Source organism: Nomascus leucogenys, chromosome 6, assembly GCF_006542625.1.
Source record: "Nomascus leucogenys isolate Asia chromosome 6, Asia_NLE_v1, whole genome shotgun sequence".
In the NCBI taxonomy this organism is placed as follows: domain Eukaryota; kingdom Metazoa; phylum Chordata; class Mammalia; order Primates; family Hylobatidae; genus Nomascus; species Nomascus leucogenys.
This window is the reverse complement of record NC_044386.1, coordinates 100021237-100045450: the sequence shown is the minus strand read 5'-3', so window position 1 is coordinate 100045450 and position 24214 is coordinate 100021237. Positions and strand designations below refer to the sequence as shown.

Sequence of the window (24214 nt, the reverse complement as noted above, 5' to 3'; positions counted from 1 at the left end):
CTCCTGCCTCCCTGGGACTAGCTCAGCATGCAGGGCAGTCAAGTAGGGCAGAATGGGGCTCATCACAGAAGGCTTTTGGTAGATTTTCAGCTCCGTGTTAAAAGAAAGGCAAGCCAGAGATCAGTAGAGATTGGGTAAAATTTTACTATTGTATTCTATTAAGTTTCCTATGCTATCTGATCCCTTTTAAAATAGGGAGAAACCAAGAATGTCAGAGACATTCTTGAGATGATCACTGTAAAACACGTTCAGTGGCTTATATAAAGGGGACATCATTTCTGTCCTCATACAATCAAATCCTCATTTAACATAAGGGCTCCTTTCCCATTCTCCTTCCTGATGAAAGTATTGCTTCAGAGGACATTTTCTGGTCACTATTGTCTAGTAGGGCCCTCTCCCACAGAACCCCAGCCCTTGGTGTCCTCCTCAAAACACTGATTGATAAGGGCTGCTATAGCGTAGATGGCCCTAGGAAAGGCACCTTGGCAGAAAGGGATGGGCTTCTTGGGGCAAAGCACCAGCCCTTGTGCACAGCCCTCCCTGGGGCCTCTGAGCTACAGCTGCCTGCCTTAGTATGGACAGGCAGGGGCCAAACCTGGCAGGACCAGAGCGGGAGGACTGTGGGTGAGGATGCACTTCGGGTGCCAGCAACACCATTCTGCAAGCAGCCCAGGGTTCCCTATGGCTGTATTGGGCCCCAGAGTCCTTCATCCCACAGCCTACTCCATCCCAAGCCAGCTCAGACTCTTCGGATATATAGGAAATTCTGCCCATTCCACAGGCTTTAGCCCTAACAGGTATCCTTTAATTAACTCAGTCATTTATTCATTCATTTTACAGACTAGTACTCAGCAAATGCTTTTTCTATGCCAGGCCCTGCACAGGTGTTCGGATGTTCCCTGGATTCCTTTCCCACACTGCCAGCTGCCCCAAGCCTGCTTTTCCTTCCCCATCACTCATCACTGCCCTATGCACCCTCCATTTTTGGTTCTATGACAACAGCCTCACCCAGGCTCTGCACCTCACGCTGGACTGTCTGCCCTGAGCCTTGTCTGCAGCTTCACTCTTCTCCTAAAGGTCATCAGTGACGGTGTCCTCCTCCTCAGCACGGCCCCCATAGCTGATGCTGCAGACAGGGCTCAGGGCAGACAGTCCAGTGTGAGGTGCAGAGCCTGGGTGAGGCCGTTGTCATAGAACAACGTGGTCATCCTCTGTTTCTCCCATCAGTGAGGCCTTCTCCAACAACACCTCCTCCAAGGCTTCACTCAGCACACTCCTCAGGCCCTTGCACCCCTGCCCTGGTCAGGAGGCAGAACCTGACTTTTGCTTTCAGACCTAGCTGAAGAGTCAGCCAGACCTTCTCTGGTCATGCCACCTTGGGCTGTCCGCTTACCTTTGAACTGTCCCCTCCTTACCTCCTGCTGCTGTACCCTCCCTGATCCCCTTTGTCCATAGTGGAGGACAAGCAGCAAGTGTCACAAGGACCCCATGAACATGAGCACCCGGGCAGGGCTGGCACAGGGCTTGGCATCGACTGAGATTGGTCAATGCGTGCTGAGTAGCTGAGTAACTCAGCAGCCAAGAGAAGTCTGGAGGGCTTGACCATTGCTCAGCAGAGCGGCATGACCTGCAGCGTTGATGGTTAGGGACTGCTCACGGAGGGCTGCCATCTTGTCTGCTGTCCCCAGACCAGAGGCCCTGCCTGCAGCCAGAGCTCCCCAGAGCCTCAGAGCAGTGCGCAATTCAGCGAGACTCAGCTGCAGGCGTGGCCAGAGCCACTGCAATGTCTGCTAATCTGTCTCCAGGAGGTCTGTCCATGAACCAGTGTGGAAGCAAGATCCTCATTCCTTGTAGCTAGGGCAGTCCCGTGGCAGGGTCCTCTCTCTGGGTGGCCGGCCCCACCTGCCCTCCTGGCCTCTGCATCTGGAAGTTCCGCTTAGGGTCTGGCCAACCTCGCTGGAGGAGCCCTGCCCTGCTGGGCATGAGGAACTTAGGGTGTCTGGTGGGCACAGGTGAGTGCCCACACACCCTCCCCAAGAGCTGCCAGCCTCTTCTCTGACCGTTCTTCCCAGTTTATGCTTCTGTCTCCCCAGAAGTCAGTGGAGCCAGGCCTTGCCTCCAGTGGTGATGTCAGGGCTTCCTCAGTGACCTACCAGTTGCCCTTGATGCTAACAACCAAGCCTTGGGAAGGTTGGACACCCTGCCTGAAGCCTCGAGTGCTCTTTAGGATGAGGCTCAGACATGATGGGCTGAGCTGTCCCGTCTTCCTTGGATTTGGCTGTAGCGTCTGGGCACCAGATGACAGGATACTGCCTGCTACCTTGTCAGCTGTTCCCAGCTCCAGCTCACTTGGGTCCTGGCTAGAGGGAGCTCCCTCCCTTCTCCCTGGCAATCACTCCTACAGAACACAGTGGCTGGTGCTGTTCACACCCAAGAAAGAGTAACTGACACCAGGAATCTATGGCAACTCATGGAGGGCTCACAGAGCAGGAGACCCACCAGAATCCTCAGTTCAGCCCAAGGCCTGAGTGCCGGTAACCACTAACTCATGCTTACAGCTCACAGAGCTGTGCTCTGAGACCCAGGGCTTTCTTGGCAAGGGAGCATCTTCCCACGTCATTGTCCCCCTTGCTGACACATACCTGAAGGCCTTTCCGGAGTGTCCAGAGGGAAATGGGCTTCCTTGGGAGTAGATCTGCTGGGTTCCTGCTGCAGAGGCTGAGCTCATCATCTTCTTCTCCGCTAGGGAAACCAGAGCAGGAGTCACATGCGAAGGTTCCCTGCTCTGCAGACCACAGAGGAGGCTGCCCCAAGAACAGGTGCAGGGGTGGGCGTGGGAACGGGAGGACACGAGTCGGGGCAGCCCACCTGCACGCAATCTCCTCAGCCTTGCCTCTGCCTCCTCATCTCCCCTGGAGCCTCCCTGGCATATGAGAGCACTGGGCTGTTGTTCTTGACCCTTAGGCTAGGCCACAGGCTGCTTGACGGCAAGGCTTTTTTGGAGAGTGGGGAAGATTAAAAGAATTAATGAGGCTAGGCGCGGTGGCTCACATCTGTAATCCCAGCACTTTGGGAGGCTGAGGCAGGCGATCACTTGAGGTCAGGAGTTCAAAACCAGCCTGGCCAACATGGTGAAACCGTGTCTCCACAAAACATACAAAAATTAGCCAGGCGTGGTGGCAGCCATCTGTAGTTCCAGCTATTTGGGAGGCTGAGGCAGGAGAATCGCTTGACCCCAGGAGGCAGAGGCTGCAGTGAGCTGAGATCACGCCACTGCACTCCAGCCTGGGTGACAGAGCAAGACTCCACCTCAAAAAAAAAAATTAATGAGAGTTCTTTCTCAGACATTATTTTATCCAATCTTTCCAACCCTGCGGGGTAGGGATTCCAAGTCCTCCAGTTCTGGGTGAGGAAGCACAGGGTAACAGTGAAGAGGATGGACTCTGATCTCAGCTCTCTGGGTCTGAATCCCATCTCCAAGGTAAGAGGTGCAACCTTGGACTGTTACTTAATCATCCCCTGCCTCAGTTTCCCAACAGAAAGAAGGCGAGAATAAAAGTATCTTCCTCAGAAGGCTGTAGTGGCAATTCAGTGAGTTAATCTAAGTGCTTAAGACAGTGCCTGATTAACACAGCAAACAGGAACTAAAAGTTTGCTATTGTTTGTTACAGATGAGAAAAGTGAGGTGTGGCTTGTCCAAAGTCACGAGCCAGCGAGGGAGGGCTCAAGGCGTGAATGCAAGCCCGGTGCTCTTCCCACTGCCCTGGAACTCAGCTACCCCTGCCACCCTCACCCAGCAGGTGCTGCAGCAGGTGATGTCCAGGGAACAGCCCCGGACCTGTGTGCCTTGACCTTCCACTAGGGTTTCTTTGAGAGACTGAGCTCCTCTAACACTGAAAACACTCAGCCCCTGGCCAGGAGGTGCAATAATGCATGATTTTCTGCCACCACAGAATGGTGAGCAGAGTCGGCTCACCCACAGGCTCACCCACAGCCACACGGCTGAAGAAATGGGCTCAAGACCCAGCTGGCTGTTTAGATCTTACACGAGGGAGAAGGTGCATTGTATGGTGGTTTGAGAAACAGGAGTGGGAACACGAATGGTGGCAGGGTGTTAGACAGCAGGCTCCAATGTGACAGTTCTCCCTCCTTCGGTCACCGAGGGTGCCCAGGACTCTCTGAAATGCCCTCCCAGTGCCCCAGAATCTTCAAATGTCTACCTGTCTCATTCCTACAATTCCTAACATGTTCACCCGCAATGAGATATTGGAATAAAGGAAATAAAAGTTAGTTACATGGTGATTATTTTGTGCCTACACAGCCCCCACATCTGCTCCCATCTCTGGCTTGCTGGCGGTGATGGGGGGCAGACTGGGTAGGTCCCTCCGAGTGGCCGTGGGCAGTGATACGGTGATGGACCTTGAGGCTCATAGGCTTGGGGCCCAGAGACCAGGCTGCAGGGACCACATGCTGACTCTCCCACGCATGGAGACAACTCCTGTGAGGCTTTCATAAAAAGGAGGCACTGAGCAGTTTTTATGGTTCATTTTCTTCTGCTGCAGAGACAGCTGTAAGACAGTGGGAAATCCTTAAAGGATGGAAGGAGCTCAGGCTCCTGGGTGTGTACTTCTAACCCAAACATAACATCTTGAATCTTGGGAATAAAAAGCAAGATTAGTGTTGGGGAGAGATGAGGCTCAAACTTGCAAGAAGAAGGTAGACTTAGGTAGTTCTCTTGACTCTAAACTTAATGCATGCCAGGCACGGTGGCTCACGCCTGTGATCCCAGCACTTTGGGAGGTCGAGGCAGGCAGATCACCTGAGGTCAGAAGTTTGAGACCAGCCTGGCCAATATGGCAAAACCCCGTCTCTAATAAAAAAATACGAAAATTCGCTTGGCATGGTGGCGCACACCCGTAATCCCAGCTACTAGGGAGGCTGAAGCAGGGACAATCGCTTGAACCAGGGAGGTGGAGGTTGCAGTGAGCCGAGATCATGCCATTGCACTTCAGCTTGAGCGAAAGAGCAAGACACTGTCTCAAAACAAACAAACAAACAAAAAAAATAAAAATAAAAATAAGATAATAAACTAAATGCAACCCATTTTTTTCCTCATGTGTTTAAGTTTTTTGTGACTTGGGTAAATAAGAAACACATTTTCTTTGTAACTGCTCCAGGACATTTGAAGGGTATAAAATTATATATAATAATATGCATTATAATATTATATATAATTGTATTTTAAAAACTCTAGTTTTCGGTCTTCTATATTTTTCTCCATTTTATTATTTTGATCTACGTGACCTGTTAAAGATGGAGAAAGGCCTACTGAGATCTTCGACTATAATGTGGCTTTATCAGCCACATTATATGTGATTCTAATTATTTTGGCTTTCACATATTTCAATGTTTATGACATCTGTATCTTCATTTTATGTTACATCTTGTATCTGAATAAATTAAGTCTCTCTGCCCACTGGACAGTTTGAACTTTTCTTTGGAAACACTGACGACCCTACTTTCCTTCTTGGGTTTGCAAAGCATCTCCACCACCCCTTCTTTCAGGTTAAATTGTTCATTTCAGTTTGTTTTTGTTATATCATATTTTGGCAGCATATTATTCAGGAGCTATTGATTGGGAGTTGACGTATTTAATCATTCTTGATATTCACTGATGATAAATCTTTATCTATTTATAAATACTACCCCCATTCCAAAATAAGTCTGGATCTTTGGTGGTGAAATCTTTAAATTTTTATGTTAATTTTTTTGTTAATTTTCAGCGTTATTGGTTTCGTTTTTCATCATCACTACTTTTCCAACCTATCATTTCCATTCTTGTGTCCTATATTTTGATTCATTCCATAAACAAGTACAATTTTGCCAGTAGTTTTTTTGCAAGCAGAATATGTAGATAGTGCATGCCTGTGAACATCTTTCTGTTGTCTTCCAAATAGGAAAGCAGCTTGGCTGGTGGAAAATTTCAGGGTCACGTATTATTCCAAATTCTCCATTCCTGTGTCCCCCCTCCCCCGCCCCCTGCCCCGCCGCCACCACCTTCCTAAGTCTTCTGGTATTTAATATCTTGGGGAAGGCTAACAAAGATTTCTCTTTATAGGTAAGGTAATTTTTTAAATCTCAACATTTGCAGGATTTTTTTCTTCCTTTCTTCAAATTTAAACAAGTAAATACAACAGATCACGTCTAGGTGTGAGTTTCTTTGAAATTTTTGTCTAGTATTCATTGAGCTCTTTCACTTGGAAAACCCAAGTTTTTGTATTTTGGGAAAATTCACGTTTCCTTCTAATTCACTGACTTGGATTTCTGCAATATTAGCCTGTTTTGTACTGATGCATTTTATTAAACATCACTTTCCCCACCTCAAATAACTCATTCTCAGACATGCAGGATGGCCTGGAATCACCTAGAGAAGAGATACTGAAGATTCTTTGAACCTTCTCCTCTTTATCAGAAAAACTCATCTCCAAAGGAGGACATTTGTTCTCATTCCTTCCTTTGGACCATTCCCCCCTCTTCTTTTTTCTTGTCTTTTTTTTTTTTCCTGTTTTGTTAACTTTATGGAAAAGTGTCTATGTTTGGATTTCTCTGAGACACTGTGGGTATCTGGCCAAATATTTCAGGCTTATCTGGAGAAGAAAAAAAACCTTTTAGTTGTGCTGGTGTCTCCTCTTACTGGATGAAATGATATTTCTCTAGAAAAGTAGAGGAAATACTGATGTGGGTGGGTGACCATGGGAACCAAGAGCCGGGGGCTCCCCTGTTGTGCTGAGGGGTCTGTTTTCTGTTGTGTGTTGACAATGGGACTTAGTGCTGCGTTGGCACCTGCTGCCCTCACGGGAGGCAGCTCCAGCACCTGGAGGCTCTGACTTTCCACCAACGTGCTGGCATGAGGAGGGCTGAGGTGTGCTCCCTTCCCACCTTCCACAGGCCTGTCTGTCCTCACCTTGGGCCTCACTGTCTTCAGCTTGTTAGCCCCAAGGAGACAGGATTGGGCTTCTTTTCCAGTGACAGAGTTCCCCATGCTTCCTCTTCACAAGCCAACTGGTTTCTCCCTTCAATTCATCCTGACTCCATTGTGTCTTGTCAAAATTCCTTGACCACATGAAAATAGAATCCTTTTTCTGATTTTGGAACCAACAAAGATCTTTCTAAATTTTATATTTTGTTAATCTCAGTGGTAATCTGAGTGGGAGGGTGAGGCAGCTGGACATGCCAGCCCCATGTGATGCCTTAAGTTAGAACTGCACCATCTCCTCTAATGGCAACGCTGACATAGGTAGACAGCCTAATGACCATCATAGAGGATTAATCACGTGAACTCTATGCAAGTGACAAAAAAAAATTGTCTAATAATCTGGAAATATGTTCATAATAAACTGTCATGTAAAAAAACTAAGCTACTGTGAGCTCAATTTCATGTAAAAAAGGAATATATATGTGTAGAAAAAGATAGAAAAAACATACTTTAAAAAGTTAAAAATGGTTATATCCAGGTGGTAGGATAGAGGATCATTTTTGTTTTTCTTTTTTACTGCATATTTTGATTTTAAAATGTGGTCCTCTGTGTGTTAGAGATTGAATTGCAACTTTTTACAGAGACATGTCTTCAGCTTAATAAAACTAAACAGCACAATGGAACAATAGAGCTCATTTGTTCCAACTCCTCAAATTTTAATGATGAGATGCCAGGCCCCAGGTTGGTTACCCTGGGTAACTGGTATACAGAGGCAAGGCCAGGAGTAGAGAGAATCCATTCCAACTCGTGTATTTTTATACCCTGAAATGGTTACTCAAAACTCACCTTCCGTGGCCCCCTCTTACTAAGAGTAGCTGTCTGTAGATGGCCTGAAAGCAACTGTAAACCCACACTCTAAAAACCTCAGTACCATTTGGAAACTTACATGCACTAATTCCTGCAAACATTTCAGCAAACCGAGGATCTCTTTCCTGGGAGAAGATTGCATCCGCCTTTTCCACGGACTTCCCGGCCTCATGAACACCGGCTGGTAGGTTGGGGACGGGGACCTATTTGCACATTAAATAAAACACAACAGCAACTCATGAGTAAGGCACAGAACATGCATCCCCAGGAGCCACCAGCTCTCCTTCATCAGAGCCCCCTCCCTCTGGAATCACTGGCATTTTGGGCTGGAACATTTTATTGGGTGGGAAGCTTTTCTATATGTGAAACCAAGAACAGCCGGTGAGAGGGTTAGGGGGCGGTGAACTGAAGGTCACAGGAAGGACAACAGAGTCACACTGATTACTTTCTTAGAGACAGTGAGAAATGAACAATCAACTTACTCTAAATATCAGGAAAAGTGGACATCATGTGGAGATAGGAGAAGGAAAGGAGACAGAGTCGGTGAAGAGGGAGGCTCAGAGCATGACAAGAAGAGGCACATTGAGGAAGAACGGGACACAGGCAGTGGTGGGGAAATGGCCAAAAAGCCAGGGGGCCCAAGGGGATCAGAAGCTGCTCTTGCTGGCCTCTGAGTATACTCATACTACAGTTCACGCATGGTCCTCAGAAACGTCCCTCAGCCCTTGGGTTGACTATGGCCCCTGGTTCTTCACCTGGTACTCACACATTCTTCATGGTTCAGTTCTGTAGGGAGGAGTGACAGCAGCAGACCCCCAGGGGAACTGTAGGTCTGCTCTTTCCATTGTAGTGGGTGGATGGGGCAATCCTTTGTGCTGAGGGGCTCAAGCTCAGGGCTGAATTGAGTCCCCAGTCCACTGGGCTGGAGACAATTCCAACAGAGAAAGGGTTTTCCAGAAACTCACCTGGGATAAATCGTACGATGACAATCCATCTCTCTGGTGCACTTCCAATTCTGCCTGCTGTTGCTGAAGCTGCCTGTAAACAAGAAGACAACAAAGAGGGTCATGAAGAACAGAGGGGTGACAACAGGGCTAAGCCAGGACTTTTCCCATACCTCAGACGCAGAGTGGGTGATACTTGATGGATCTCTACATTGTTTTTCATTTTTAATTATTTTATTTTTAATGCCCTAAATCAAGACTCCAGACATTGCATTTTATGTTTAGGCTACCAAACTCAACCATTTAAGAAACCAATTTTGATGTGTGACTTCATTTTATGCAGGGTCAAAAGACACCACAGAACAAATACTTTAAGGCAAATTCAGAAAAGCAGTTGGGTTTAATGCTGAATGAAGCAGTTGGCTTCAGCTAACACTTAGCCATAAACAGGCAGGTGTTTACATTATCTCATCCAATCCTCACACTATGCTTTCACAGTGGTTATTCTACCCTCATATTAAAATTAAGAAACTGAAGTTCAAAGAGGTTAGGTGGTTGCCAAGGTCAGCCAACTGGCAAGTGGCTATGATAGAACAGAGCCAGGGTCTGACCTGATACTTCTAACTCCAAGGGGCTTTGCTGCCTGATCCATTTGGGGAAGAAAAAGACTTGCTGGAGGAAATGGCGGCTTTAAGTTTAAAAACTGGATTGTTTTCGAGGGAAAGTGAACTCTATAGCTCAGAGCCTAAAAATGGGGCAAATGACAGGATCCTCTTCAATTGTAAATATCATTAAGAAGAACAGGCAAAAAATTATTAGTGGTACTATGCAATTCGAATTACTAACAGATATTACTCCCAGGCCAGCAATCAATTTAAAGCATATGAACAGACAATTCAAGCAAAATAAATAAAAGGACAAATGAACATGTACTGTATGTACATATAATAACGTATATATAATAGATACAATAAATAAGTCAGGGAAACACTTTGCCATTAAAATAATCAAAATAAATGTAAATTAAAACACCTTTGAAGTATAATTTTTCAACTACTAAATTGGTAAAAATATGTTTCATATGGTGGCTTTGCATTGAAACTACCATGGTCACACGGGTGTTGGGGAAGTGTGCATGGCACGACCTTTTTGGAAAACTATGGTGACCCAGATGAGGGACTGTGGACTTGCTCACACTCTCCCAGGTGTTCATCCTGCTGCTGGGCTGTAGCAAGGAAATTATTCAGTGGAAGGAAGTAAGAGCTACTCATGCAAAGTTGGCTGTAATCGGGAGTGACTTTGTAAATCCTGAATATTAATTTCCTGAGTGACTATTCCACAGTGCTGACAGCAACCACTGTGAAGATCGTCTGGAAACACAGGAAGGTATGATGAAAGGTGTGGAAAAGTTCAAATGCAGCACAATATATTATGCACGCTGCAATTATGGCCACAAACAGTACGTGGGTGAGCAAAATTTAACACCAAGAAAAACAATCTCTCAAGTGTCTGCATTAATTAGGAAGGTTATGGATTTCCATTGTTTACTTCCACTGTCTATTTTGAAACAAGAAGGATCACAGTGGGTCTCCTCTGACATGTTCGTGGTCCCACTTTTTTCATCCATGGCTGTGTCCTGGACCGGGTGGTGGGGAACCCCATGGAGGAACTGCCCACAGGCCACCTCCCCTCATCTGGGTCTGGGATGCAGGGAGGGCTGGCTAGATATTCTGTGGTAGGAAGCGAGGGGAGGGTGGGAGAGGAAGCCTTTGTTATCTAGGATGAGGAAGTGGCTGGTGGGGAGGGGCAGGTGTGGAAGGTGGACCAGCTTCCTGGGGAGGAACCACCAGGGATGCATGGCTAGAACACTGTAACAAAACTGTAAACAAACTGTAACAAAAACTGTAACAAAATTGTAACTGTCAGCAAAAGCACAGGCTTGGTGAGAATCTGGAGGCCCCCACCCAGGAGGAGGTGGTGTGTTTGGCCACCATGGAAGGAAGGCAGAGGTAACACCTGCACCCGCCCCTGTGCATTTGCCCTGGCCCCCTGCTAAGTGCCTGCATTCATCCTAACTCACCTTAGGCTCACAGTCACCTTGGAAGTAGGTTTTGTTTTTTTTTAAATTCTCTTTCCGCATGAGGAAACTGAGGCCCAGAGATGCTAGAGGTTTGCAGAAAATAGATGGTACCCTCAAAAGGGATGATTAAAGAAGGTTTAGGGAAGGGGCTACTTAACAGGTGCGGCCATAAACGGACAGGTGTTTACATGATCTCATCCAATCCTCACACTAAGCTTTTAGAGTGGTTACTTTACCCCCATATTAAAGTTAAGAAACTGAAGTTCAAAGAGGTTAAGTGGTTGTCAAGGTTGGCCAACTGGCAAGTGGCTACCACAGAACAGAGCCAAGGACTGACCTGATACTTCTGATTTCAAGGTGCTTTGCTGTCTGCCCCATTTGGGAAAGAAAAAGCTTCCAGAGTTGTTATACTAGGACGGTGAAGAGCCCCTAGGCTAGCAACAACAGGAAGCCATGACCATCCCTAGGGCCAAAGGGACAGGGGGAGGGAGCAGCTATCAGACCTGTGAGAGCCGTGGTGAGCAAGACTGCCTCATACCTTTTCCTCTTCCACTCTTGTTCCTTTGTTTCTAGCCAGTCCCTCCACTGGCCAAACTTAACCAGGACAGAGATCAAGGGATCCCATTTGGCCCTTTCCACAATGGTTAACGTCAATCTTCCTCCCAGGCAAACAGGCAAGGCAGAGGGTGCACCAATTGCATGTGGTAGAAACACAATCACCAGGCTGGTAAGTGGTGAAGACTGAGCAAGACTAGATTTTCTCATTCCAAGTGTAGGCTGTTTGGACTACACAAAAGATGCATTGCTATTTACCAACTCTCCTCAGCTCCTAAGAAGCAAATGCACACAGGTGATCTGGTCCACAGCTCCTCTGATAACAGCAACCCCCAGTACATCATTTCTTTTGACAGGCAACTGGTCAGTCTCTGCTTGACTTTGCTAGAGAGCTCACTACGTTTTGGGGCAGCCTGCTCCATTTGCAGACAGAAATACTTACAAAAAGCCTGACGCCTAAGGAGCCGAAATGTACCTCCCTATAACTTTCATCTGGGGAACAACTTCTGCCCCTGGTGAAACACAAAATAAGTTGGATTCTGTTTCTAAACTTTTTCTCAGCATTACAAAAGATGTATGATCTGAATGCCATTTCCTCCTCTGGCCATGCCTTCTGTGCTGATGGCCCTGGTGTGTGTGTGTCCCCACCATAAGGGAAGGCCTCCTTGAAGGGAACCCCAGTTGGAGGACCCGGAGAACATTCTGTTTCGAATTCAGCCCAGAAGAGTCATTCATTCAGTGAACTGTACGGAACCCTTTTGCCAGGCACCGGGGACAGACCGATGACTCAGAACCCACAGGATCCCTGCCCTCATGGAACTGACAGTCTCCAGGGAAAGACAGGCGTGGGCAAGCAATTACAGTGTGGTGAGTTAAGATGACGCCTCAGGAAGAACAAGGTTCTATCCAAGGGTACAGTCTGCCTCCTAATGTCGGTGTGGGAGCCCAGATAAAAGGAAAAGGGTAAAACCAAAAGCATGTGATCTCCCACCAGGCAGTCTCAGCCCACACTTGTTAGACCAGCAAAGTGGGAGCACTAGAAATAATTTTCCAAACAAATTGATATTTCAGAAGTTGAAAAACGAATCAGTATAATCAATAGAAAAAAAAAAGCATTACTTTCTATGCTTTCTTATTCTTACTTTATGGCTTTTGTTATGTTTTGCTTTGATTCACACCTTGGGGGCACCATCACCTTCCACTGAATGTAGGACTGATGGCCAGTACTTTGCCAACATTTTTACATCTCTGGAGTATCCTCATTTTAGAGATAAAGCAACTGAGATGTATGATGAAAGTGTAGATGTAAATGTCCAGGGTGTGAACTATGGGTCCAGAGTAACATGGTTAGAATGTAAATGATGCATCCAGGGTGACATGGCTAGAATGTAATTGATGTGTAAAGGGTGCATCCGGGTGACATGGCAAGAATATGGAACACATAGGACTCAAATCCAAGTCTGTCTGGCTGTAGACCTTGCAGTCTTTTTGCTCTGGCCTAGGCTGCTGCCCCAGCCCAAGAGAAATACCCATGGCTATAACAAGGACAATTATTCCACGTCTCCCATTCCAGTACATTGGGCATCTTGAGCCACAAGAAAGAGAAAAATCTGTTCCTTGGGACTTTCATGGGGTTGAAGCAGTGAACTTCCCACAATGGCAGCAATCCATGAACCATTCTCTACCCCTTTCCCAGAGCCCAACCTTCAACCCACAAACATTTTTCCAGGAAATGACAACCACTCCTACCTGCAGCTCAGCTGTGCCCAGCCCAGGCCCAGAATCTCAGAGACAGGACAGGACCACTGTGCACAGTTGTGTAGCTGTGCCCTGGGTGCCTGGCCAAGAGGCGAAGTGGGGCACAAACCCAGCCCTCTCCACTCACACACCTTGGTGCAGGTCTGTGTTTGGGGAGGGCCCATGTTTCTAATGTGGATAAAGACCATGATAAGGGTTCTTGGTATTAGGCCGGGGGTTTGTTTTCAGTTCTGTTCCTCTTTGGGCTCCTAGACCAGAAAAAGCTCCTTTCACTGGGAAGCAGAAAAATCAGGTTGCAGGTATGGCTGGCAAATCCCCAGGACCCTAACCGCTCTGGCTCTGTGGTCGGAACGTCAGTATCTCCATCCCACAACCTTTGGGTTTCTGCTTCCGTAGCTGAGCATGTGTGGAAGAGAAAGTGCTGACCTGCAGGCTGCCCCATCCTGAGAAGAGCCCTGGGGAGTTTTCTCAGACATTTCACGGCAATGGTATAAAAATAAACCTCGGTGTGCTTGCAAATTCCAAAGGAGAAAGCAGGGCTGCTCAGGAGAAAACTGACTGACAGCACATGCGAGGGAAGTGGGTTCCTACCGCAGCCAGGGCTGCCCTCCATAAGCCAGGCTACAACGGCTGAGGAGTAGAAAGTGAACGCATCAAGTGCGGCTTCCTGCCGGCGAGGTGCAGGAGGCTGGGCAGATGCTGTCAATTTTCCCTGATGCTCGCTGGACAGGGGTTTTTACTCAGCCTGAGTAAGTGAGCAAGAAGCCATGAAGCGGGCATTCTGAGTTAGCTGGAATCATGTCCCTGGGAGTAACTGGAAGCACGCTGGGAGGCGTCTGGGGATGGAGGCTAATAATATCCGCCCTGATTGAGCGTCATCTGCATGCCTATTGTGAAGGACTCGAAATGCCTGTTACAGAGTTTGGAATTGATTTGATTGGGGCAGGGAGCAGCATGGTCCGGTCATGCATGTGTGTGCACGTGTGTGTGTATGCGTGCGCACATGTGTGTGTGTTAGAGCTCGCTTCCTGGGCCACGTGGACTGGCTCAGCAGGGGCCTGATGGAAGGCAGGGGAGATGGTCAGGAAGACCGATGATCACTTGTGAGACGGCAAAGGCCTCAACTGAGGCAGGGCCAAAGAGGCAGAGGAGGAGATGCGCTAGAGAGAATCCCAGGTAGAACCCGTGGGGCTCTGGTTCTGGGCCAGGTTGCCTGTTGAGGTGAATGAGAGGGAGGGATCCAGGATAGCTCCCAGATCTGGGGCTTGGTGACTGGGTGTTTCAGCCCCTTACTGCCTCTACGCTCCGCAGAGACCAGGAATGCAGCCTTCCTTTGACTTCATTTGTACCCACCCCTATGCTCCCTTGCTGCCTAGGACCAACCAGGTGGCCACTGCTAAGCATGACGAATGAGACGTGATGGTGAGTCTGCTCAAGAGAGACTCTATCATGATTCTGGGCATTCTGGGGTTTTAAAAACACACACACACACACACACACACACACACACGCGAGCACGACCAACAGGTGTGGTTATGACAACGTTGGAACAATGCTGTGACAGGAAATAGGACTTGGCCTGAACAGACGCAAAGAGATAACTTCAGATCACTTCCCTAAAAAGATGTCAGAAATGAAGAAAGCACAGCAGCTAGGTCGTGCCCATGTAAAAACGCTGAAATGACTCAAGCTAACAAACAGCCCCAAAAGAGTGTTGGTCCCCAATGCCAAGGCACGTTTCAAAGTTGTGCTGTGTGACCAGCACGTTAAATCAGTCTGTGTTTTTCTGGACCTCATTCCATATTTGATGGAAAAGGAAAAAATGCAAGGATGATAAAGAAGTCTTCTCTGTAGTGGCTTTACACAAATGCTCAACACTAAACACTCAATTTCTCCAGGAAGTTTCTTTTGGATGCTTTTGACTGAAAGCAACCGAGCTTGCAAATTGCCCACACTCCACCCTTGCCATCCCCTCCCCTCAGCACAGAGCATTTAAGGATCTTTCCATAACAAGTCTGCTTACTGCTGGCAAAGTTTCGCCTCACAAATTCAAAAAAGAGCTGGCCAGTTCACATCTCTGGTTGTCACTGCCCTCTACCGTCCACAGTAAACTTTCCCAACCAGCTTCACCAATGCAGGACCTTTCAGTTCAGAGACACAGATTGAGGCTTCTGGTGTAACTGTGTCTTGAGGGGGCATCCTGATCCATGTAACCTCACAAGCTGCAAGAGCAGTTGTCTGGAGGAACTACATAGGCCACCCCCTGTACAAGATGGCTTTTCTGTTTTCTTAATGCTGCCTGACTTTCAGGAAAATAAAGCAAAACCTCAGCCAGGGGGTTGGTTTTCACAGGGGGATCTTTACTTTTCTCGCAAGCCCCACTGCAGTGCTACCTCCTGGAGATGCTTTCTCCGAGGCCCTGGGGGGAAGTATTTATTCTCTGCCCCCACTGCATTTTACCTGTCCCTCCCGTCTGCCGCTTCCTACGTTCTCCATGTTATTGGAGCTCAAGTCGTAGCCTGGAGTGGCTGGAGCAAGGGGCCATGACAGGAGGTATGAGCCTGGGACAAAGCTATGGCTTGAACAGATGCTAAGCAGATCCAGGCTGGCATTTAAAGCTATGGCTTGAACAGATGCTAAGCAGATCCAGGTTGGCGTTTTCCTCCTCCTCTCCCTTTGGGGCCCTCACCGCCCTGCACCTGGCTCCTTCAGGTCAGTGGGCACCCGGTTACCCTGTCTCAAGAGCTCCTGAAAGGCCCATGCTCCGCACCCTCCATAACCCATCTGTTGAACAAAGGAAGCACCATGGAATCCTGAGCCCTGCTTACCTTTACTCCCGTTTCTCAAGCTTCCCTATTTTCTTCAAGGCCGGGCCACACATGAGCCTGGCACAGAGGTGTTACCTCTCTGCTTCCTGAGTAAAGAAGAACCACCCTTTTCCCATGTTGGGAGAAGTGAGACAATAAAACATCCTTAATTTGGCCAAGCTAACTGAGTTTCACTAGATAAAATCAGAATAGAAAATAGTAAAATGGTATGATCTTTTTGCATACTTGGAACTATGACTTAGTAGATTTGTTCCTGCTCTACTTACAACCAAGAAAGTCTTGACTAGAAGGCAAAGGTAAAAAAAAGAATCAGAATATCAAGTCAGCCAAGGGTGACGTTAACAAAGAGGAGCTGGTTGGACAGAGTTTGGGTAGAATGACCAGTGAGAACAGGTTATTTCATATGAGTTATCCGAGGCTGCTGGGAAAACAATTTCAATACCTTCAGGGCAAAAGCCAGGCTGTAAGGGGCTAAGAACAGATGAGTGGTGAAGAAGGAGCTTCCCACAGACACGTCTGGCAGGGCCAGGTGGGAGGGGAGCTTTGGTGGGTTGGCCAGACAGGGATTCTCCAAGATCAGGAAGTCAGGTGCCTATGTGAAGGCCCGAGAAGGAGCCAACAAGGAGGATGAGACAAGAAGGAAGGGTCACGGGAGTCCAGGGACATGCAGGGAGATGAAGAAGGTGCAGGGTTTGGCCCTGGAAGGAGGAGGCTTTGCCCCTGCTAGACGCCAGAAATGGAGGAGAGGAGGGCATTGAGATAGATACACTCACGAACAGAAAGAGAATCACCAGGAGGGTCCTGGTGTCTCTGTTTGTTGGAAGGCAAGGTGATCTGCCCAAAGTTAGAGGAAGAAGGCAGGCAGGGCGTTTAGGAGACCAAACATAATCTAGGGCTGCAGACAAGAGCTGGCCCAAGAAACTGCCAAGTCACACAAAGGGTGGCAGGGTTGCTGCTGCTGGTGCTGTTGACAATCTCAGTGATAGTTACTGCAGACCACATTTACCGGGGCCAACTCTGCCTGCTATCATAGTAGAGTGCTTCATATGCAGTAGCTCCATGCAGAATCTGCAGAAAAATTCTATGATTCTGGGCCAGTAGGTTCTATCATTCTCCCCATTTTACAGATGAAGCAACCGAGGCTTAGAAAGAGTAGATGACTTGCCCAGTTGGGAGCTGGGGTTGGAATCCAGGTCATCATCTAATTAAACTAAAGAGCTTCTGCACAGAAAAAACAAACACAACAACAACAAAACTATCAATAGAGTAAACAGACAATCTACAGAATGGGAGAAAATATTTGCCAACTATGCATTTGACAAAGAAATAATATACAGAATCCACAAGGAATTTAAACAAATCAATGAGAAAAAAACAAACCCCATTAAAAAGTGGGCAAAGGACATGAACAAGATACTTCTCAAAAGAAGACACAGAAGCAGCCAACAAACAAATGAAAAACATGCTCATCATCGCTAATCACCAGAGAAATGCAAATCAAAACCACAATGAGATACCATCTCACACCAGTTAGAATGGCTATTACTAAAAAGTCAAAAAAAAAAAAAAACCAAAAAAAACAGATGCTGGCGAGGTTGCAGAGAAAAGAGAACACTCACACTGATGATGGGAATGTAAATTAGTTCAGCCATTGTGGAAAGCAGTTTGGAGATTTCTCAAGGAACTAAAAACAGAATTACCAGTCAACCCAGCAATCCCATTACTGCATTCCTGGTTATATACTCAATGGAAAATAAATTGTTCTACCAAAAAGACACTTGGACTTGCAGGTTCATTGCAACACTATTCCTAATAGCAAAGACAAGGAATAAATCCAGGTGCCCATCAACGGTGGGCTGAATAAAGAAAACGTGGGCTGGGCATGGTGGCTCACACCTGTAATCCCAGCACTTTGGGAGGCCAAAGCAGGCAGATTGCCTGAGTCCAGGAGTTTGACACCAACCTAGGCAACATGGCAAAACCCCATCTCTGCTAAAAACACAAAAAATCAGCCAGGCGTGGTGGTGCATGCCCGTAGTCCCAGCTGCTTGGGAGGTTGAGGTAGGAGAATCACCTGAGCTCAGGAAGTCAAGGCTGCAATGAGCCCAGATAGTGCCACTGCACTCCAGCCTAGGTGACGGAGTGAGATTCTGTCTCAATAAAAATAAAAAAGGAGAAGCAGCAGAAAATGTGGTACATAAATGACACAAAATATGCAGCCATTAAAAAGAACAAAACCACGTCCTTTGCAGCAACATGGACGCAGCTGGAATCCATTCCCCTAAGTGAATGAATGCAGAATCAAAAAACCAAATACCGCGTGTTCTCACCTGTAAGTGGGAACTAAACACCGGGTACTCACAGACATAAAGATGGGAACAATAGACATCGGGAGGACTACTAGAGAGGGAGGGTGGGAGGGAGGGAAGGGTTGAAAAATCACCTATTGGGAACTATGTTCACCCTTTGGGTGATGGATTCAACTGAAGTCCAAGCCTCAGCATCATGCAATATATCCATGTAACAAACCTGCATATGTACCCCCTGAATCTAAAATTTAAAAAATATCCAGGTCATTGGCCCTCTGAGGGGTCTCTCATGGGCTTGTCTGTCCAGCTCTGTGACTTCTGGCCCAGGAGCAGGGCAGAGGCTGAGGACTCAGAGGGTGGTGTTGCCTGGAAAGAAGGTTACTTTGTGGGGCCCAGATGGGAACTCCCAAATCCAAGGGGCTCAGAGACGGCAACAGAGGGCAGAGCCAGGCAAGTTCTGAGAGTGCAAGTAGGCTGTGGTGACCGCCTGGAGGCTTCAGAATCCCAGGGAGGCTACTGAGAAGGGATGTCAGTAGATGAGGAAGAAGAGGTGGTAGGGTTGGAAACAGGTCCGCCACTGAGTGCTGAACTGGAGAAAATGATGGATGCTGGTGCCACTGACTATGATGGCGAGACATGGGGACAGTTCTCCGGATGCCAGCCTCATCTCACACCCTTGCATGCTACAGTCCTGCCGACACACTGGCCATGGCTTCCACATGCTTGCATTTGCTTGGACATCCTTTTGTCCAAATGTCTTTGTGTTGGTTCCTTGGCCTTGTATTTCCTTGAGATTTAATGCAGAGGAGGCATGACCTGTTCAAGGTCATGCTCACTGTGCTGGAAGGTGAACCAAGTGTCTGGCCTGTAGCTTGACTTCATTTAATCTTTACAGCAACCTTATGAGGGAGGTGAAGAGAGGAAGTGACTTGTTCAAGGACGCACAGCCAGGAAGTGGTGTGAGGTCTGCTAACATGCATGGAACATAGGAGTGGTGATTCCAGCAGAGATCTTGGGATCCTCGGGCTCCGGGCAGGGAGGAATGCTTCCACGGCTAGGCAGCAGGGAAATCATGTGTCCTTGAGGTGCCTACACCTTCCCTGATCACAGGGACCAAGTCCCCATTCTAATCTATGGTCACATTTTGATCTCTCAGTCAGCAAACCTGACTGCCATGGCCCAGAGATTTAGCAGCCCTGATCTGGGGTCTGCACATGCCTGTAGAGGGAACTCCTGCTCGCTGTGTTTTGTGCCGGGGGTGTAATCACACCCAGGCCTAGCCCCACCAGTCATTTATATCCCTTTTTCCACTTGTGCCTTGACCATGAGAACCACACCCGAATGCTACCTTCTGCACATATGCGTGCATATTTCCGTGTCTGGTTTGCTGTGTGTGCATACGATGTATACATCTATCCCATGTATAGATGCATCCATGGGCCACCTGTCCCATTCCCTAGAGCTGCCAAGAGGCTCAGCCTCACTTCCTCCACCCCCAGCTTCAGTAGGACCAGAAACCAGGCACAAGCAGCTGCTGCAACAGGGAGCAACAGGGGGGGCCCAGCAGAGCTCCAGTTGGCTGGGGTCCATGCTCAGGGGGAAGAAAAGAGGAACAGAAACTGGAGCACCTTGCACCGAAGGGAAGGGAGTGTCATGATTATCACTCATTCTTTTGTTTCTCACAAATCAGGAGGGAAATGAGAAGGAGGAACATGGGAGGGAGACAGTGATGGGGACCTACAATCTCCTCTATTCTTAATCTTGCAGGGATTTCCAGCTGCAGGGAGAGCCAGCAGGAAGAAAGAACTCCAAATAAAATTGCCAGCTCTGGAACCAAGCAAGCGCATGTGGATTCCAGGACAGGGAAATGGCAGTGTACGTACTTGACATTGGTATTGGTGCAGATGATGTACTCAATCTCATCAGAATAGGGATTCTGGAATGTGAAGCTGCTGGTGCGGATCAACATCCACTCCCGGTTCTTGGTGCGAAATCGATACATGACCGACAGGACTTGGCCTTTCAGCTTAACCACCTGAGAAAACATTTGGAGAAGGAAGTCAGCAGGAGGAAGGATGGTGCCAAACGGGAGGAGGGAGAGGCTGCAGGCAGTGGGGTTGTGGCGGGGGCCAGCAGGACCTCAGAATAGGGGCATTGTGGCTAAAAGACAGTAAGAGAGGGAGAGCAGTTTTGCAATGGGAACTCCTCTGCCTACCTTCTGGTGAAATGGGGTGCTGCATTTGAGTCATTCTGTAACCACGGTATGAGAAAGCAACCATTCAATGCCTGCTTTATAGCAGGACTTTTAATTTAGCTTTTACAAACGAGATCATGAAAACTCTGCAAGCCAGAGCGTTTTTCTTTTTGCCTCGGTTGCTAGGGTACTCTGGGTTTGGTGCTCTCCACTCACCCCCAAGTTATCTCACTCAGGTATGTAGCTACATTGTATTCATGGATTTATTTCTTGCTACCACAACGTACAAGATGCTTAACCCTGCTTAACGTTGTAAAATGGAGTCAACAGACTCTCTGCTAGAAGACATAATGAAATGATCACTTTCTATGGATTATTTACTTATTTATAAGTTTCTATGTATGATACTTTGATGTTGTAATATGATTTCAAATGTATTGCTTCAGAAATAGCCTCACAAGAGTTTGGTAAGATGAGTTTTATTATTTACAGCTGATAATACTGAGACTCAGAGAAATTAAATAAGTCATCCAAGATCAGACAACTTTGGTGGAAAAGCTGGGACAGGAAGCAAGATCTTACTTCCAAATCACAAGATTGTCCCTCTGGCTACACATATCTCCCCTTTGTTCTATTGAAAATATGCTCCAGCCTGGCCAACATGGCAAAACCCCGTCTCTACTAAAAATACGAAAACTAGCCAGGCCCCATGCCTATAATCCCAGCTACTTGGGAGGCTGAGGCATGAGAATCGCTTGAATCCAGGAGGCAGAGGTTACAGTGAGTAGACATCATGCCACTGCACTCCAGCCTGGGTGATGGAGTGAGACTCTGTCTCAAAAAAAAAAAAAGGAAGAAGAATAAATAAAATATATAGCAGTGCCCCCTTATCCAAGGGGGCTACAATCCAAAACCCCCAGTGGATGCCTGGAATTGTGAATAGTACCAAACCCTATAGATGCTATGCTGTTTCCTATATATACATACCTATGATAAAGTTTATAAATTAGAAACAGTAAGAGATTAACAGCAACTCATAATAAAATAGAACAATTGTACCAATATGCCAGCATCACTATTCTTGCACTTTGGGGCTATTATTAAGTAAATAAGGGCTACTTGAATGCAAGTCTTACGATACTTGATCTCATAACTGAGATGGCTAAGAGACTACTGGGCAGGTAGCGAACATAGTGTGGATACACTGGCCAAAGGAAGGATTCACGTCCCAGGCTGGACAGAGTGGGAAGGCACAAGATTTCATCATGCTACTGTGAACAGCACACAATTTAAAACTGATGAGTTATTTCTGGAATTTTCCATTTAATATTTTTGGACTGTGGTTGACTGCTGGTAACTGCAATTGTCAAAAGCAACACGGCAGATAAGGGGGACTGCTGTATACATCGTATGCACACACAGCAAACCAGACAAGGAAATATGCACGCATATGTGCAGAAGGTAGCATTCGGGTGTGGTTCTCATGGTCGAGGCACAAATGGAAAAAGGGATATAAATGACTGGTGGGGCTAGGCCTGGGTGTGATTACACCCCCGGCACAAAACACAGCGAGCAGGAGTTCTCCCCTCCACAGGCATGTGCAGACCCCAGATCAGGGCTGGTAAATCTCTGGGCCATGGCAGTCAGGTTTGCTGACTGAGAGATCAAAATGTGACCATAGATTAGAATGGGGACTTGATCCCTGTGATCAGGGAAGGTCTGACTCACCCATTCCTCACACCCACCACACTTGTGGTCTATTCTTCGGTGGTGTCTGTCGTCTTGGCCAGACTACACGCAGCATGGGGACAGGGACATCTTGGTCACCTGTGAATACCCCATCTCTATCCTCAAGCCCTGCAAGGAGCAGGCTCTCCGAGCACACTTCTCGCAGGGACTCAATGGTATGCTGGCCCACGGCTGGGGCTGGCCATCCCCACTCTGCACTGTCCCTGGGGGAAGCCAGACAAGATCTGAGCCTGCGGATGTCAGATAAGGCTCCCTGGTGGGAAATCCCTGAGTGATAAATAAACCAAACCAAGAGCTCTGGGAGGGTGGGAGGCTGTCCCTGACACCACAGGGGAGGAGGCTGAGCTGTGGAGTAAGGAAGGCTGGGCACATCTGCGGCCCCAACAGTAACCTGGCTGTTTCCCCGCGGGGTTGGAGGTCAAGGCCATGTGCCTCTCAGGTCAGCATCCAAGGGGGACTTCTCTGTGTCTGCACCAAAAACAGGGGACATAGGGAGTCACTGTGCACGTTTTGAAACCCACATCTTCTGCACTCTGAGGAAGCACAGGAAGGGTGGTCCTTTTTGTTTGTTTGTTTCTTCTAACTAGAATGCCCGAGATAGTGTGAAATTTGTTAGCTCCATGCAACTAGCACACAGAAGGCACCACCTTAGGAGCTGGGGAAGGGGAAGCTCAGCCTTAGGAGCTGTGGAAAGAGAACAGAACAAGGGAGTGGGCAGTTCTGCACCCTCCTGGGTCCAAGTTATAGGCTAAGCACCTTAGACATGTTAGCTCAAGCAGTCCTCATAACAGCATTTTGTGAACCTGGAAACTGAGCCTCAAAGGAGTTGAATACCTTGCCTAAAGCCTTATGACCTTAAGCCTAGATCTACCTGGCCCCAAAGCCCTTTCCATAAATCCCTACTGCCAATGCACATTCTCTCTCCCCAAGGAGCCTCTCAGCCAGCAGGTGAAGGATCACTGTGTGGATAATTGTAACCCAGAGAGAGTATGCTCAATGCCACTACAGAAACACAAGATGAAATGCCATGGAGTTACCAGGAGGGCGAGGAGAGATGACCTGCAGTCAGGATCTGAAGACAGCTCCTGGAGGGAAATGGGGTTTGGAACACAGTTGGAAGGTGGGTAAAGTGTTGGCAAGTGAAGATGTGTGGGGAGAGCTCTCCTGGCAGAAGGCACAGCAATGGGCAAATGTTGGGAGGCTGGGAAACCTGAGATGTGATGGGGGATTGGCTATGCACGGTGCCGGTGACGTAGTCCAGGCCCTCAGACCAGGGTGATGCACATGGCTGTGCTTAACCCAGGTGCAATGCAGTAGATGACCAAGGCCAAGCATAAAACCCGGCTTAGCCTGGCTCTTCATGAAAACAGCCCCCTTCATCATCTTCATCATCATGGAAGGCGCCTGAGCGGAAAGGAGACGGGGGAGATGGGAGCCTGCTTTCACTTTCACAGAGTTCAGCTCTTTTTGACTTATAGGTAAACTGTGCCCGGAGAGGGAATCCAACAGCAGAGGCAAGTTTCCCAGTTCCTGGCTGGCTCCCTGTCACCCCCTCAAACTCAAATTCCTCACAAACAATCAAGTTCTAAGGGCCTCCTGTCCGGGCTATTCAAGTGCTTTTGTTTAAATCCAGAGTTCAAGAGCTGGCTCTTGGCTGACATAGCCACCTCCCTCCTTCTGCAAGAAGAAGCCACTTCCCTTTATCAACATTTGACCCTCACCTCGGCTGTCAGTGGCTGGAGACCAAAGAACACAAGCATGGGGCCGAGGTGCGGTGTGCTCCAGGATGTCCCTGTGGCGGCTTGGCTGCTGCCCACTGTGCCCTGTGGCCGGGGCTGGGGCTGGGGCTGGGGCTGGGGCTGCCGGCATTGCTGTCTTGGCCTCCCCTCCCACTGGAGGAATGTGGTGGCTGCCCACAGAGTGAGAGTTACTTAAGCTGGATATCAGGGTGGGA

The 24214-nt window shown here is 47.9% G+C and overlaps 1 protein-coding gene across 6 annotated transcripts in view; it reads right to left on the bottom strand.

Annotated features, from left to right (window-relative positions):
* Nucleotides 1-24214, bottom strand: part of ARNT2 (aryl hydrocarbon receptor nuclear translocator 2) — a 201153-nt gene that overhangs the window by 20118 nt on the left and 156821 nt on the right. For all 6 annotated transcript variants that reach the window (XM_030814898.1, XM_030814894.1, XM_030814897.1 and 3 more), the window contains exons 12-15: nucleotides 20201-20352; nucleotides 8809-8881; nucleotides 7923-8046; nucleotides 2643-2742 (exon numbers count right to left, since the gene is read on the bottom strand). In XM_030814898.1, the coding sequence (XP_030670758.1) occupies nucleotides 2643-2742; nucleotides 7923-8046; nucleotides 8809-8881; nucleotides 20201-20352 (449 nt within the window). The remainder of the gene's footprint in view (nucleotides 1-2642; nucleotides 2743-7922; nucleotides 8047-8808; nucleotides 8882-20200; nucleotides 20353-24214) is intronic.